The sequence below is a fragment of the Macadamia integrifolia genome, unplaced genomic scaffold (genome assembly GCF_013358625.1).
Source record: "Macadamia integrifolia cultivar HAES 741 unplaced genomic scaffold, SCU_Mint_v3 scaffold2762, whole genome shotgun sequence".
Classification (NCBI taxonomy): domain Eukaryota; kingdom Viridiplantae; phylum Streptophyta; class Magnoliopsida; order Proteales; family Proteaceae; genus Macadamia; species Macadamia integrifolia.
In genome coordinates, this window is record NW_024868946.1 from 1 (window position 1) to 14725 (window position 14725).

The window sequence follows — 14725 nt, forward strand, 5'->3', positions numbered from 1 at the left end:
TTGTGAGAGTGCACTGTTGCAGTCAGTCAGCTCACCAATGATACCAGATGAAATACCAGGACGAATTCTCTTTCCCCCAGGGCCAAGCTCCTCATCCTCAGCCGCTGCAAGCATGCATGCAAAAATAAAAATTTTGAAGAAAAAAAAAAGTAGCAAAGTTTGAGTTTGGGAAGAAGGGAAGAGAGCATGAAACACATTAAGATATCAAAGATTTAAGTGCAATTAGAATAATTCAGATGCATGCAAAGCAAGAACCTCTTTTCCCATTGCTAAGAGCCGAAGCATTTGCTGTCACAGGAGCAGATGCTGAAATCGGAATCTGTCTTTCTGCCAAAGACAACAACGATCTTGCCTCATCCCTTTCTTTCTTCAGTCTTGCTATGACACGGCAAGCAGCATCATGCTGTCAAAACATAACAGAATAATCAGTGTGGTCACAACTCATTTTCCATCAACAGGCAACAGGCAACAGGCAACAGGACAACAGAGTAAAAGGATAAAGAAAGCATAAGGGGCTTCAGCAGGCCAATAATAGAAGTAATTCACTCCATTACCATAGACCCCAAACAAGAGCTAAAGTAATAAACAAACACCTCAAGTTATTGTTATACATGAAATATACTTTTGCCTTCTGCTCCTTGGAGAAACAATGGAATAATGCTCAGGATCTTACAAACCCAGCTGATCATAATCCTCAGATTAAGAGCATGCTCTCCATCATCCCAAATTTTACGCACAATAATGAGACAAGATGAATAACATATGCTACTTGTGCCAAAATAAAAACACCATATAAACAACTACAAAACTTGGGAGAAATATTTGATCTGGTACTAAAAAAGAAGAATGAAATGGCAGTCACAAGAAAATATCTAGCATCGAGCAGAATATGATAGACCAAAGTCCTAAGTTTAGTGTATATATCTGCCAATGGACAGTACCTGGTACAGAGCATGACTCAGTTCTTGCCTTGCCATATGAAGCTGCTGCTCCAACGCAAAAGTAGATAACATCAAGCCATCCCACTCCTGTTAAGAAAAAAACAATAACGATCAGAATCATTTTTCAGAAAAAAAATGTGTTGTGGGGGGGGGGACTGTTACTGACATTTAGAAAGGAAAAAAAAGGGTCACACTTCCCTGCCATGTGGCAGAAATAATAAATGAGGGTGGGTCCACATGCTAAAGGATAATAAATCCATCACTCAACAAATTTCAGACCATAAAAATCACTTTAAAGGTGAATTCAAGGCAGTATAGAATCACATGAATGTCAATTCATAACAATAGGAATCCAATGGCATTCTTCTTACTTCTTGTAATTTTGGACATACTCTCAAGACAATTCCCCATTGGGACCGCTACTCGACCAATCATATGGGTGTAGAGTCCTCTATCATATGGAACCAAACATGTTTGTTGCGTGGAAAGTTTCCATGAATAATTTTGTCACTAACAATTGTTTGTGACAATTAGTAAACCCCCCCCCCCCAACACTAATAATAACAATAATAATAATTAGAATAATATCCATCCATCAATGATCAGTCTTTGTCCATTCAACAAATCAAGTAGTAGATGTTAATAAGCTTACCACAATGCCCCCTGTCATTAATAGACTTTCTAGGGATAGGGAATAGTTGTAAGTAAGGATAGGAAGAGATATTTATAAGCAAGAGTAGGCTCGGATCGGAAAGTAGTAAGGTAAGGAAAGGGGAGCAAAGTGACCGATTTCTAAAAGAAAGAAGACATAAGGACTCAAGTGCCGCCTAAAGGTTCCTTGTTCTGATCTTGCCTCAAAGGCTGCTCTATCACTTACAGTAGTGTCCAAGGATGGTATATTTGAATCAAGCATGAGACTGTTCGTACTGGACGTAACTCCGGAGAAAGAATCACTTCCTAGCAAATATGGTGCGCTCCCTCTTTCAAAGCAAAGAAAGAAAAATGGATAGAAGTTGACTGATCAACAAAGTAAGAGGGTCTGTAGACAATAGCAATAGGGAAGGCAATGTGGTCAACAATAGAATAGCCACTGTAGACTAGAGGGAATTGGGGGGGGGGGAAGAGGGCAGTTACAAATTATATCCCCAAAAAAAAAAAAAAAGTGACTCTGAACATCCATAATTTATACTCTACAGATAGCAACCAAGATTGCACACAACTTCCATAAAGGAAATGAAAAGGAAACAGCCAGTTTACTGTACTCCCTCTGAATACCTCCAAGCAGCCCTTCAGTACCTAGGGGATAAAGAAAACAGCCAGTTGATCAGCACCTACTATCAGTTCTACCCAAGTACAACAGCTTGCGCTTCTGGTTTCCCTTTCAATTTTGTCTTCAAGTAGTTAGTGCAGTAACAGTAGCTTTAACCCTCTGACTGAGCCCCAACTTGGTGGGCTTACTCCTCCTACCTAACCTTCCATCGATCTGATTATCTGAACTTAAAGCCCATCTATGTTTCTGATCCAAACATATTCAAGTTTCTCTAACTTGCCCTTTTTTTGTCCTCCCAAGTTTTTATTTTCTGTCCTTCCCGCTTTCTTCCAATCTAACCATTTGTTTTGTTTGGGATTTTGGGAATTCTTTGGGTAATATTTTGGTTACCTTCAACCAGTTTTGGGGTTTTATCTGAGAATTCGATATTTGTTGGTTTATCAATTCTTTGTGAGCAAACACTGATAAATCCTCTTTAATGGGGTAGCCTTAGGGAAGAAGGGAAATCGCACAAAGAAGGGGAAGGGGAATCACAAAACACACGAATTCACTAATTCTAAATAAAATTCACTATAATCTCAAACATTGAGTTTATGAAAGTATTTAAAGGAAATTAAAATAACTCTCCTACTTAGACTCTAACACTGAAATTGACTCCTACTTAGACTCCAAAACTGAAATTGACTCTTACTTACCTTACGTATCCTATCCCAAAACAAGTATGATAAAATAAAAGACATACTATTAACTAAACTACTACCAACCCTTGTTGGACCAAAGATCTGGACTGGACTGGTTCTTCTTGGCCCTTGGCTTCCACAGTCGGTCATGCTGGTCCAACCAAATAAGTGCAGCTGTATCTACATCACTCTTCCTTAGTTAACACTTACCTTACTGATTTCACATTAATTAAGTGCTGCTGCATTTATTTATAACTTTATCAGATTCTGACGCACTATCCCCTTTTTTCCCATCCAGATTTCTTTCCTCAGGTTTTAATATATTAAGGCCTGACTTTAAGTAATTAGACTTTGATTTCTAGTTGTGCCATCATTCTTGGTTATTCTGGTTTTCGTCTGCATCCATAATTCAAAATTTCTGTCGAAATACTGAAATTTTGACAAATATTTCAGTTTTGATACTTGTCGAAATGAAACGGCATGAATATTGAAGGGTTTTCAATGTTTCCATTTTTGTGGTATATTTTCTCTGTTTAGGTAGCATATTTCAATTTTGACCAGGGTTAAAATCCCAATCGAAACCGAAATCTTAATCCTCGCACGCATCCCATTTTAGTGGGGCCAATATCCACAAGTTATGTTAGTTGTCTTGCATCGATACTACTTGCAATTGATCTTGTTTTTCATATTTTTGCTGCTTGTCAATTTCAGTATAATGATTGTTAAATGTGTCCCAGTACATAATTTACTCTAATGTTGAATGGTACATTTATATATTCCAAACGGAATGGAGCATTGTTGGACATCAAAATTTCAATCCGCGTTCAATGGAGGAATACACAGCTTAAGTGTGAGTTTCAAATCTAAAGAGAATATGCAACGGTGGCATACCTATCCCAAAAAAAACAAAATGAATGGTGAATTAAACTTTCAAGAGTTTACACTCATCTTGAGTAGCTCAAGAAAGGTATAAAGAGTTCAACAATTTGCACACATCTTGCTTAGCTCAAGAAAGGCATAAACAGGGGGCACGAGTACGTTTAATATCAATTTCAGAAAAAAATTAAGAGAAATTCTTCACAGGAAAGAAATGCAGCCGAATTCCAAATAACAAAATGAAATAGATAAATCAATTTAGTGCTCCATATAAACATAAACAAAATGTTAAATAAAATTAAGTGCCCACAAAACCAATAAAATGAAAATAGATAAGCAACACATACATTTTGGAAAATTCCTAGAAGTCCTGGGATACTAGCTGCCTGTGAAGACCTGGGCTTCACTATCTGCGAGTCATGAGAAAAGCAATTAGATCAGGAAAAAAAATTGCAATAAACAACAGAAAGAGAGTCAGGGAATCGTTTGGTTCGACTAAACTTACCTCACTGGTTTTCAATAAAACAATGTCATCCATAGTGAGCGGATCTCCAGTCACAGGACATTTCCCATAGTCCTAATAAAAGCCCAAAAATAAAAATCAAACACACACATCAAAAGCAGTGTTCCTTCAATAGAAGCAAACACTGAAAACAACAGTCCAATAAAACCCTTCCATGCTTACATTACTGAAGGATAAAATCAAACACAATCAAAAGAACCTGGAAGAGAAAAAGATTACGCACCGCTATATGTCTCTCAATCAACCTCTTTTCATAGAGTAGTCCGGATTTCCTGGAAACCGCCGGCTCTTCCGGCACTACGCCGGAGACTACACAAGCAAAGTAGAAAAAGAACACAGATCAAACTACAATCGCAAAGTAGAAACGGAAAAGAAGAAACAATGAAGATAGTAAAGAGAGAGAGAAAGAGAGAAATACTTGAACAGAACATTGTAATGACAGCTAGGGTTTATCGCGATGTCTCCTTCGCAGTTCTTCGACTAGTAGGTGACGATACTCTGGCCTGGGTGAGAGGAGACTGAGGTGAAAATGGGTTTCGGGAGTTCCAGTGGAGGAACTATTGGAGGCGGAAGAGAAGAGAAATTGAGACTCCCTCCCCCTTTGGATCGGCTTCAAACGAGGGCTTTACCTTACAGAGGTGGGATGTGTTTCTTAGGTTCAAGCACACACTGATGGCACTTGAGACCATTTGGACTTTCTAATGGGTGTTTTCGTCATTTAATCGTAGAGGCAAATGTGTTGGATTCTTGGGACCGGACCGGACTGGGAATCGGCCAGAACAGACCGTTCAAAACTGGAACTGATCAGACCAATTATTTCTGCGTTGTCATTTGGATTTGACGTGTTTTCCGTTTAAAGTGTGCCCTTGCGCCCAGAAATAGGGTGTGAAATGACCACCATACCCTCTGTTTGATGTAACAGCATGCACTTCCATATATGGGTGTTTACGTTTTGTGCCCAGAAATAGGGGTGAATACTCATGTTAAAATGGGTCATTGATTCTATGGGTTTTTTTATATTTTATATTTGTCTAATTCTATCTTGTGTATATGGGTAATATATGGATTAAAAAAAATAAAAAATTAGAACTAGGGTTCTGATGCTATCAAAAAAAAGAATTAGGGTTTTGATCTTTGAATCGATTAAGAATAAAAAGTGCATCATCCATTATTAATTGGTATTATTTCTAATAGATAATTAAGTGATTCTGATCCTAGCTACAAAAAGGTGGAATCGGGTAGGACTCATCCCAATTGACACCCACTGACTAGAAAATCATATCGCTGTAACCTTGAGGGAAAAGGCAAATTTGTTATTAGCCACTTCTAGCAAAGATATTCAGCACATTGTTGCTTTAGAGTTCTTTTGTCAAATTGTAGCTCTAAAGTCGATAAATTATTAGCATCTACCTTCTTTTCAAAAAAGAAAATGGTCGGATCACAACAATGTACCTTAGCTCAATCACGCAACCTTAGCTTTTTCATATATTTTATGGGGTGACATGCCATGTTAAGAGCCCTTTCAATCTGGCCTACATGTCTGCCGTATTAGGGCAAGACAAATTAAATGGGATCTAAATTTATGGATAGATAACCCTTAAGGTCCCCAAGTCACGTGTCAACTTTAGCTTAAACAGAATTTACCAAGTTACAAAATATGTTTTTAAAATTTCACTAAATTGTGTTTGGATTTTGACACAGGGCTAGTTATTCTCATCGTGGGAATGCATAAAACTTGTTCTTTCTTGCATGTGTAGCCTTCACCCCCACAAAGGAAAAAAGGAAAATGTTAGCTCTTAAACATGAGCACAATGGTTATCTTCTTTTTTTTTTTTTTTTTTTTTGGGTTAACCAAGGTGTTCGAGCCAGCACATCGGAGATGCACATATGAGAAATCAAACCTGGGACCGTGCGCCTATCTACACAATCCCTAATTCGCCCTAACCATCTTGACAACCCATGGATGGGTTACACAATAGCTATTAAAAGACATGACAAACTCATTTTTTGTAGCTTCGCATGTTGTTTTGCCTTATTGCCTTACCCTCCAACTCTATTTTGCCTTCTAGCATGATGATAGCCCAAATACTTCGTGATCTTCTCCAGTGCCACAATCCTTCCACTTCATTTATCGGGATTGTCTAAATGACACCTCTATAGGTGTATTTAGAGTTTAAAATATTTTTTTTATTTGCCTTAGGGGTGTCAATCCAGAGCTCGCACCGGTAGGCCTGATCGAGCCCAACTTGCTTAAGGCCCAACCTGAACCGGCCCGTTTATGAAACGGGTGTTCACAATGCAGACTATTAGCCCGTCGGGCACCCAACCGCCCTGACTCACTTAAGAAGCCCGTTAAAACCGACTCATTTAGCCCAACCGATCCAACCCCCTTTAGAAAAATGCCTAAATAATAAATACCTATTTTACCACTAATCCTACGAAATATGAAATATGAGTAAGGATATATATAGGACTAAATGGCAAATTCTTGTGGAAAAAAACCCTAATTGCCTAAAGAACTACTGGAGTTTGGAAGTCACAAGGAGGGACAAAAATCCTCTGCAATTCCCCATCGGTGCAATTCTGTGAAATACCCATCTCAGTGATTGACACGTGTCACATACCAAATGAACGGTCCAGATATTATTCAACTTATAAAACCAATTTGAACCGAATCAGTGAAGAACCGTATTTGAACCAAACCGTATCACAACAAACCGGTTTGGTTCATAAATTTGAAATAAAATGTGAAAGTCTTTCCCTCTCTCCTCTTTCGACTCTCTCTCTTTCCCTCTCTCCTCTTACGACTCTCCCTCTCTGTTACGGGGTTTGATTCTACCCTAACCCTCTGTCGACTCTCCCTCTCGCTCGCGACTCTGTCCCTCTCGCTCGACTCTTCCTCACTTGACTCCTCTCACTCTCTCTCTCTCTCTGTTTCTCGCTCGACTCGCTCTCTCCTTCTGGTACGGCAAAGAAGGTATGAAATACTCAAAGCCTTCTCTCTTTCTTTTTATTTTTTTCTTTTATGTTAATGTTAATGTCTCTGCAAAGGGCCTTCTCTCTCTTTTATTTGTTTGATGTCTCTCTGTTCCTCGCTCGACTCGCTATATCTGAGATTGAAATTTTTTTGAAGTATTTACATTGTACTTTGCACAAAGGTGCTCTGTGGTTTTGAATGCTGAAATATTAGGTTTTCTGTTCAATAAAATTTCAATTTTTAAATTTTTATTTGCTTGTTGTCTCTCTGTCTTTGTTCCTTGATCGGTTCGTTATCTCTGAAATTGAAATTTTTTTGAAGTATTTACATTGTACTATGAATCGGGTTTTTCTGTGGTTTTTAATGCTGAAATATTAGGGGGAAGGGTTGTTCTTAGCCACTTATCAGTGACATATGGCTGAAGATGGGAATGCAGATTTAGGGTCTGATTTGAAAATCATTATTTTTATTTGCTCATTGTCTCTGTCAAACCTAAGAGATTTGTTGTCTTTGTCCTTGTTTTGTCTAGTATGGAGAATGTTTGCATGAATGATGCGAGTGAACCTGCGTTTGGGATGTTATTCAACTCAGAACAGGATGCATACGATTATTACAATAGTTATGGACGGGCAATGGGGTTTAGTGTTAGGAGACACTTTGTGAATAAAAGCAAGAAAGACAACACGACTATAACATCTAGGGGATTTGTCTGTTCAAAAGCTGGTTGTCGGTTGAGTGACAAGCGAGACATCAATATTGTTAACCCTCGAGCTGAGACAAGAACAAATTGCGAGGCACGAATGAACATATATTTGGTTGATGAGGGAAAATACAAGTGCCGTGACTTTGTGAGAGAACATAATCATGAGCTTCATACTACATCAACAGTTCATATGATGCATTCACAAAGGAATATGTTAGACATACATAGGTATGAAATTGATTTGGCAAATGACTCGGGAATCAGGCCTAGATCCACAGTTGAGTTGATGGGTAGGCATGCTGGTGGGATTGAAAACCTAAGCTATATGACTCAAGATGTTAGGAATTATCTTCGCACTAAAAGACAGCGTGCCTTAACATATGGTGAAGCAGGTAGTTTGATGAAGTACTTTGTTACCCAAACTAGGAACAACCCATCTTTCACATACTCATTTCAGCTGGATAGTGAAGAACAAATAACTAACATATTTTGGGCTGATCCAAAGATGATCATTGACTACACACAATTTGGAGATGTAGTCAGCTTTGACACTACATTTCGCACCAACAAAGAGTGTAGGCCGTTTGGGTTGTTTGCTGGATTCAATCATCATAGAGGGTGCACCGTCTTCGGGGCTGCACTTTTATATGATGAGACAGTGGAATCTTTCAAATGGTTGTTTGAGGTATTTGCTGAAGCACATGGTGGAAAGAAGCCTATAACTATCTTCACGGACCAAGACAAAGCTATGGCTAGAGCATTAAAAGAAATGTGGCCTCAGACATGGCACGGATTGTGTACTTGGCACTTAATGCAGAATGGCATTACGCATTTGGGTCATATGATGAAGGATGGCTCTCATTTTCTTACAAATTTAAAGAAGTGCATATACGAATACGATGTGGAAGATGAATTCGAGACAGCATGGTATAATTTGTTGGACGAGTATGATGTTAAGAATAATGAATGGTTCCAGCGCATATATGGGCGTAAAAGTCAATGGGCGAAGTGCTATATGAAAAACACATTCACAATAGGCATTCGAAGTACACAGCTCAGTGAGAGTCTCAACAGTGACTTGAAGGACTATTTGAAGTCAACTTTGGATGTTGTGTAATTTTTTAAACACTTTGAGAGAGTTCTTAACCAGAAGCGTGGTAATGAATTGAAAGCAGAATTTGATGCATGAAACAAGATGCCACGACTTGCAAATTCAATGTCTATTGTACAGAAACAAGTTGGGGAACTCTACACTCCTGTTATTTTTCAGTTATTTCAAGAGAAATATAATTGGATGACTGTTTGCACCACTATAATTCGAATTGATGGAAATCCCTACATTTATTTTCAGGTTGGGATTTATGAAGCAGACTGTGAGTATAAAGTATGTTGTAACCCACTTCAAGGAATTGTAGCATGCTCTTGCATGAAATTCGAGACTGATGGTATTCTGTGTTATCATTGTTTGAAAGTTTTGGATGTGTTAGATATAAAGCGTATTCCTGAATACTATATTTTGAAGAGATGGACACGGGGAGCAACAAATTTGGTGGTCAATGACAGTAGGGGGAAAGAAGTTGAACAAGATGTCTACTTGGACTGTACGCAACGGTATAGGCGTATTTGTCATGAACTTATTCAAATAGCATCAGAAGCTTCAAATACAGTTGAGGGATACGAGTTGGTGAAGGATACTACGAATGAATTAAGGTTGAAGCTTGGTAATATTAGAAACCCAATTGATCGCCCTGATATGCCAATATTGTCTGATTTCTCAAATGACATATACGATGGATTACATTTGAAGCATAAAGAGAAAAATAAAAGAGGTGGTAGATGGTTAAAGAGTTGGGTTGAAAAACAAGGAAAAAGAAAAAAAAGAAAAGTGGAGGACCAAGTAACAATCAACGATTACAAGAACAACAACCAACTCCTGCACCAACTACTGCACCAACTCCTACACAACTGATGGATAACACATATCCCAGTTACATGTCACTTATGGTGAGAAGGTTTAGTTTGTTATGTTGTTTGTTGCATTTTTTATTTTTCTTATTTAATATGGATTACCCTAATATTCAATGTCACTTGCAGGATTCTATTTCCCATATATCATCTCAAGCATCTGCAGCTTATCAATCACTGGATGAAGATTATATTCAGATTCAACTAATAAGGACTTCTTTTTTTACTATTAAGTTCAGTTAATGTGATGGATTTTTTTGTGCTATTAAAACACACAGTTTCATTGGATCTTTATTTTTGTGCTTATGAGGTTGTAGTCCAGGATTCTATTTTTTTTTATTGATTTTTAGCCTATAATGTATTAACAATATTTTTTTGTAGGTAAGACGTCTTTAGCTCAAATTGGTAGAGCATCTGGGCTAGTGCCCAAGTTATGGTGGTTTGAATCCACCAAGACTTTGAAAAGTGAATGCACTGGTTGTCTTACATTATGATTTGTTAACTTGCAAGTTTTAATGGCTGATTAGTTGATTGATTAGATTTGGTTTTGCTTTCTTTGTTGACTTGCATGTTTTATAATTTGTTAACTTGCAGCTTGGTTTGTTCTGTCTCTGTTACTACTCATTCTTTGAGTCCTAGCTATATGGACATGGTTTGGTGTTCCTTTTCTTTCTGCCAGTTTCAGATGTGCATAACCCCAATTTGGGAACTTAATGGTGTATATTGCATTTTGGTTTTCCATAGTATTTCCCTTATTATAATGTGATGGTTGGGTTCATACTTCAGAGGGGAGTTATGGGAGAAAGAAAAAAAATCTGCCCAGAATTCCTCCTCCTCAGGCTATCACAGGGTCTTCTTGAGTCACAGACCGGCAGCAACAATTTTGGTTGACCAACTTAATGGTGCTGCTGTACAACTAATGATGTTGTCTTCCTGCTCATACTACTACTGCATGTTGTCCAAACTTGAAGCAAGCAAACTGAGGAGTGTAGTAGTTGCTGTCTAAGTTGAATTCTTGCTGCAAGTGCTCTTCTTGTTGCTGTACATGCTCAGGATGGTAAGGAATTCATCCCTAAATTAAAGATCATTCCATTTTTCAAGCATGCAGCCACCCAGGATTGGGAACCTTGGAATGCATGTGAGGGAATTGAAATGAATTATATATATATATATATATATATGCATGCATGCTGCCCCTGTATTGCTTGGGTGGAATTCACTTTTCTACTAGTCTCTGCAGTCTCTCATAGCTAAATTTGAGCTAGGATGTGTGGGAGTGGACCAAGAAGAAATCAAGTAATTTGCAAGAACTTTTCTGGAAACTATAGAAAAAGTTACATTTCTTGTGGTGTGTTTCAGGGAAGGGTGGAAGCTTGGAGCATTAAACTGTTTATTATAATTGTATTTTCCTTTTCTCTCTGTGGGAGTCAAAGATAGAGGAGGTTTAGGAAAAAAGTTGTCTAAACTTTCTTTCTCTCCATGGAGTGTATACTCGGTTTGTTTGACTTGGTCACTTCACATAGTGGGGATTGGGGTTCTACCTGGGTGGGAATTGTATCATTAGACCAAGATACCTCTATTATATTTTGGAAAACAACATTCGAACTTCGAATTGATAAATTTAAGGTTGTTATTCAAAATTTTGTACTACATTTCAGTAAGATAATAGTGCAATAACAGTTCCAGAATAGAAGAACCAAGTACACCCAAATGGAGAAATAAATCAGCTTAGGGAGGAATGATAACTTGACATAGCTGATCAAGTTAGCCTACTTTTTTGTTTGAGTTTTCTTCCTTAACAGTAGAATATGTCTGCAGAAATTCTTAGCAAAAAGAAAGAAATGATTTTTTAAAACAAGGCTCATGCTTCTCTTATTAAATAATGATTTCTTTTTCAATTACTTGTTATCTCTGATTTTCTTTCTTCACCCCTTTTATAGTACAACAGCAGAGTTTATGCTCTATTTAGTCCTCTTAATTTCATGCTTCATATATCCATACTACCTTTTAATGGCATATTTGTCATTTTCTTTTTCTCTGACTTTCTCTGTTTTGGAATGGTAACTAATTACTTCTGTATTGGATTTTATTAGATACCTTGCAAAAAATTTGATTGTTGTTGTAGGAAACTTTGCATAGGCATCCGCATGAAAATCAGTCGAATGCACTTGAAGCTCCTTCACATGGATCTGATGTGGAGGAAGCAATCCAAGAAACGGAACAGATAGAGTCATCAAGTTCTGATGTGAGTCTTTGAAAGAACTATATTTTCCCCCTCTCCCTTATCCTCTTTTCTTCTCCAAATTGATTCAATCATTGACAGAGACGTTAGTGCAGCTGGATCTAACTGGATCCAACAAAACAAAAAACAAAGCATTCTGCAACTCAAAGTTTCATTAATGTAACTATAATCTTTGAGGGTAGACCATGAGGGCATGACAGCAGTAAGGTAGACCACTAAAAAAAAAAAAAAACACACACACACACAACTCTTGAAAAACCAGCAGAAAGACATGACAGTAATAAGGTAGAACACATTCGTTCACTTTCAAAGTCTTGGTGGATTCGAACCACCATAACCTAGGCATTAACCCAGGTGCTCTACCATTTTGAGCTAAAGACTTCTTACCTACAAAAAGATTGTTAGTAAAGTATAGTTACAAGGAAATAATCATAATAATAACCCCACATATGATTGGCAATGACGGAACCAACTTCATTAATGAGATAATAGTTATATTTACAAGGGTGTTACATAGAAGACATAGCACGAAAGAATTAACATCCAAATACACAGGAAGATGGTTAAACCATAATAATGGTTGAGCAATGACTGATCCACTACTACTTGGTTCCGCACATTTGGACTATAGGGTGGTTGACGAATAGCCGAGATGACCCGTGTGTTCCTATTAACACTTTCATTTGAATGACTTGCTCCTGTGTCTATAGTGTCTCTGCAGTCCCTCAACGCTGGGTCCAACAAAATGAAAGAACCCGGATGTTTTTCACCTAATGGACATCTGTAAAATCGTCGTCCAGGGTTCTTCAACGTTCGAGAAGTCCGGATGACCATCACCCCTTCACCCCTTCACCACAGTTACACATTCGCTGTTGTGCATCCATTTTTTTGTAAAATTCAATACCCCTAAGAGAAGCTTACATAAAAAGGGCTCCAACAGTTATAAAAAAAATATAATTAACATGGATATTTGATGGAGAATATACTCTACAGAGTATGTAATGCTTAAATTAACATGATATAAGAGAAGATGCCAAAAGGAAACTAGTAAAAAAAAATTTAGGGCAAAAAGCAAACATCAATATATGTCATATAGAATATCCTTTATATGTCATATTTCAATTTCAGAGATAGTGAACCGATCAAGGAACAAAGACAGAGAGACAACAAACAAATAAAAATTTTGAAATTGAAATTTTATTGAACAGAAAACCTAATATTTCAGCATTCAAAACCACAGAGCAACTTTGTGCAAAGTACAATGTAAATACTTCAAAAAAATTTCAATTTCAGAGATAGCGAACCGATCAAGGAACAAAGACAGAGAGACAACAAGCAAATAAAAATTTTGAAATTGAAATTTTATTGAACAGAAAACCTAATATTTCAGCATTCAAAACCATAGAGACTCTCTTTTGTTCAGACTACAATGTAAAAGAGAGAGAGAAGGCTTTGCAGAGACATTAATATTAACATGAAAGATAGGGTTGTTCATTCTTCGAACCGTATTTCATACCTTTGCAAAGAGCGCTTCGTAACACAAGGAGAGAGCGAGTCAACCAAGAAAAAGAGAGAGAGAGAGCGAGGAGTCAAGCGATGAAGAGTCGACAGAGAAGAAGAGTCGACAAAGGGGAGAGAGTTGAGAACGAAAGCAAGAGCAAGAGAGTTGAGAGAGGGAGGGAGAGTCGACAGAGATGGTTAGGGTTAGGTACCAAATCGTAACAAGAGAGAGTCGTAAGAGAGAAAGAGAGAGTCGAAAGAGGAGAGATTTGTGAAACTTTCACCTTTTATTTCAAACCGTATGAACCAAACCGGTTTGTTATGATACGGTTTGGTTCAAATTGGTTCTTCACTGATTTGGTTCAAATTGGTTTTATAAGTGGAATAACATCTGGACCGTTCATTTGGTATGTGACACGTGTCACTCACTGAAATGGGTATTTCACAGAATTGCACCAGATGGGAATTGCAGAGGATTTTTGTCCCTTCCACAGAACCATCGATCTGTTCTGTTCATTTTCTGTTGCTGTGTTTTCTTTTTTTTCTTCTCTCTCACAAAATACTATTCCACAGAACCATCAATCTGCATCTTTCATTTTCTTTTGTTGTGTTTTCTTTTTTCCTTTTTCCCTTTTTTTTTTTTTTCCTCTCTCTCCCTCAAAACCTCTTCCACAGAGCCATCGATCTGCTTCTTCCATTTTTTTTGCTGTGTTTGTCGATGTAGTAGGTGGTTGAGAAAAACTAACCTTTTCCTTGAAGTCCTTATGCAATGTAACCCATTTTATCGTTTACTGAGACGACTGAAACGTATGAGAATGTCATCCGAAGAAGCTCCTCCTTCAGATATTCATCTCCACTTGCAGGAACTCAGGCTCCTTTAGGACGATCTAGAAGGATCTCAAAGCTCAAAATCTCTGAGTTTCACTCTGAATCCTCCACCAAAAACTTAAAAAAAAAATTGTGTGAAAATAATTCCAGCAATCCTACATTGTTCACCTGCAATGAATTTCAACCTACATGTTAATCAAGATGTATGATTAGGATTTCT

The 14725-nt window shown here is 37.7% G+C and overlaps 2 protein-coding genes across 2 annotated transcripts; one reads left to right on the forward strand and one right to left on the reverse strand.

The window, feature by feature from the left end:
- Positions 1-6: 6 nt before the first annotated feature.
- On the reverse strand, positions 7-4963 carry LOC122067222 (pre-mRNA-processing factor 19 homolog 2-like; the record flags this gene model as incomplete). The annotated part of the gene is made up of 7 exons (XM_042631059.1): positions 4709-4963; positions 4514-4599; positions 4273-4344; positions 4115-4177; positions 942-1028; positions 256-403; positions 7-104 (listed from the first exon to the last, which is right to left on the reverse strand). Coding segments are annotated over exons 1-7 (567 nt in total), but the record flags the coding sequence as incomplete, so codon positions are not given.
- Positions 4964-7797: 2834 nt separating this feature from the next.
- On the forward strand, positions 7798-9087 carry LOC122067218 (protein FAR1-RELATED SEQUENCE 5-like). The gene has a single exon (XM_042631055.1). It carries the CDS (start codon positions 7798-7800, stop codon positions 9085-9087), a length of 1290 nt encoding a protein of 429 aa, XP_042486989.1.
- The last annotated feature ends 5638 nt before the right edge of the window (positions 9088-14725 follow it).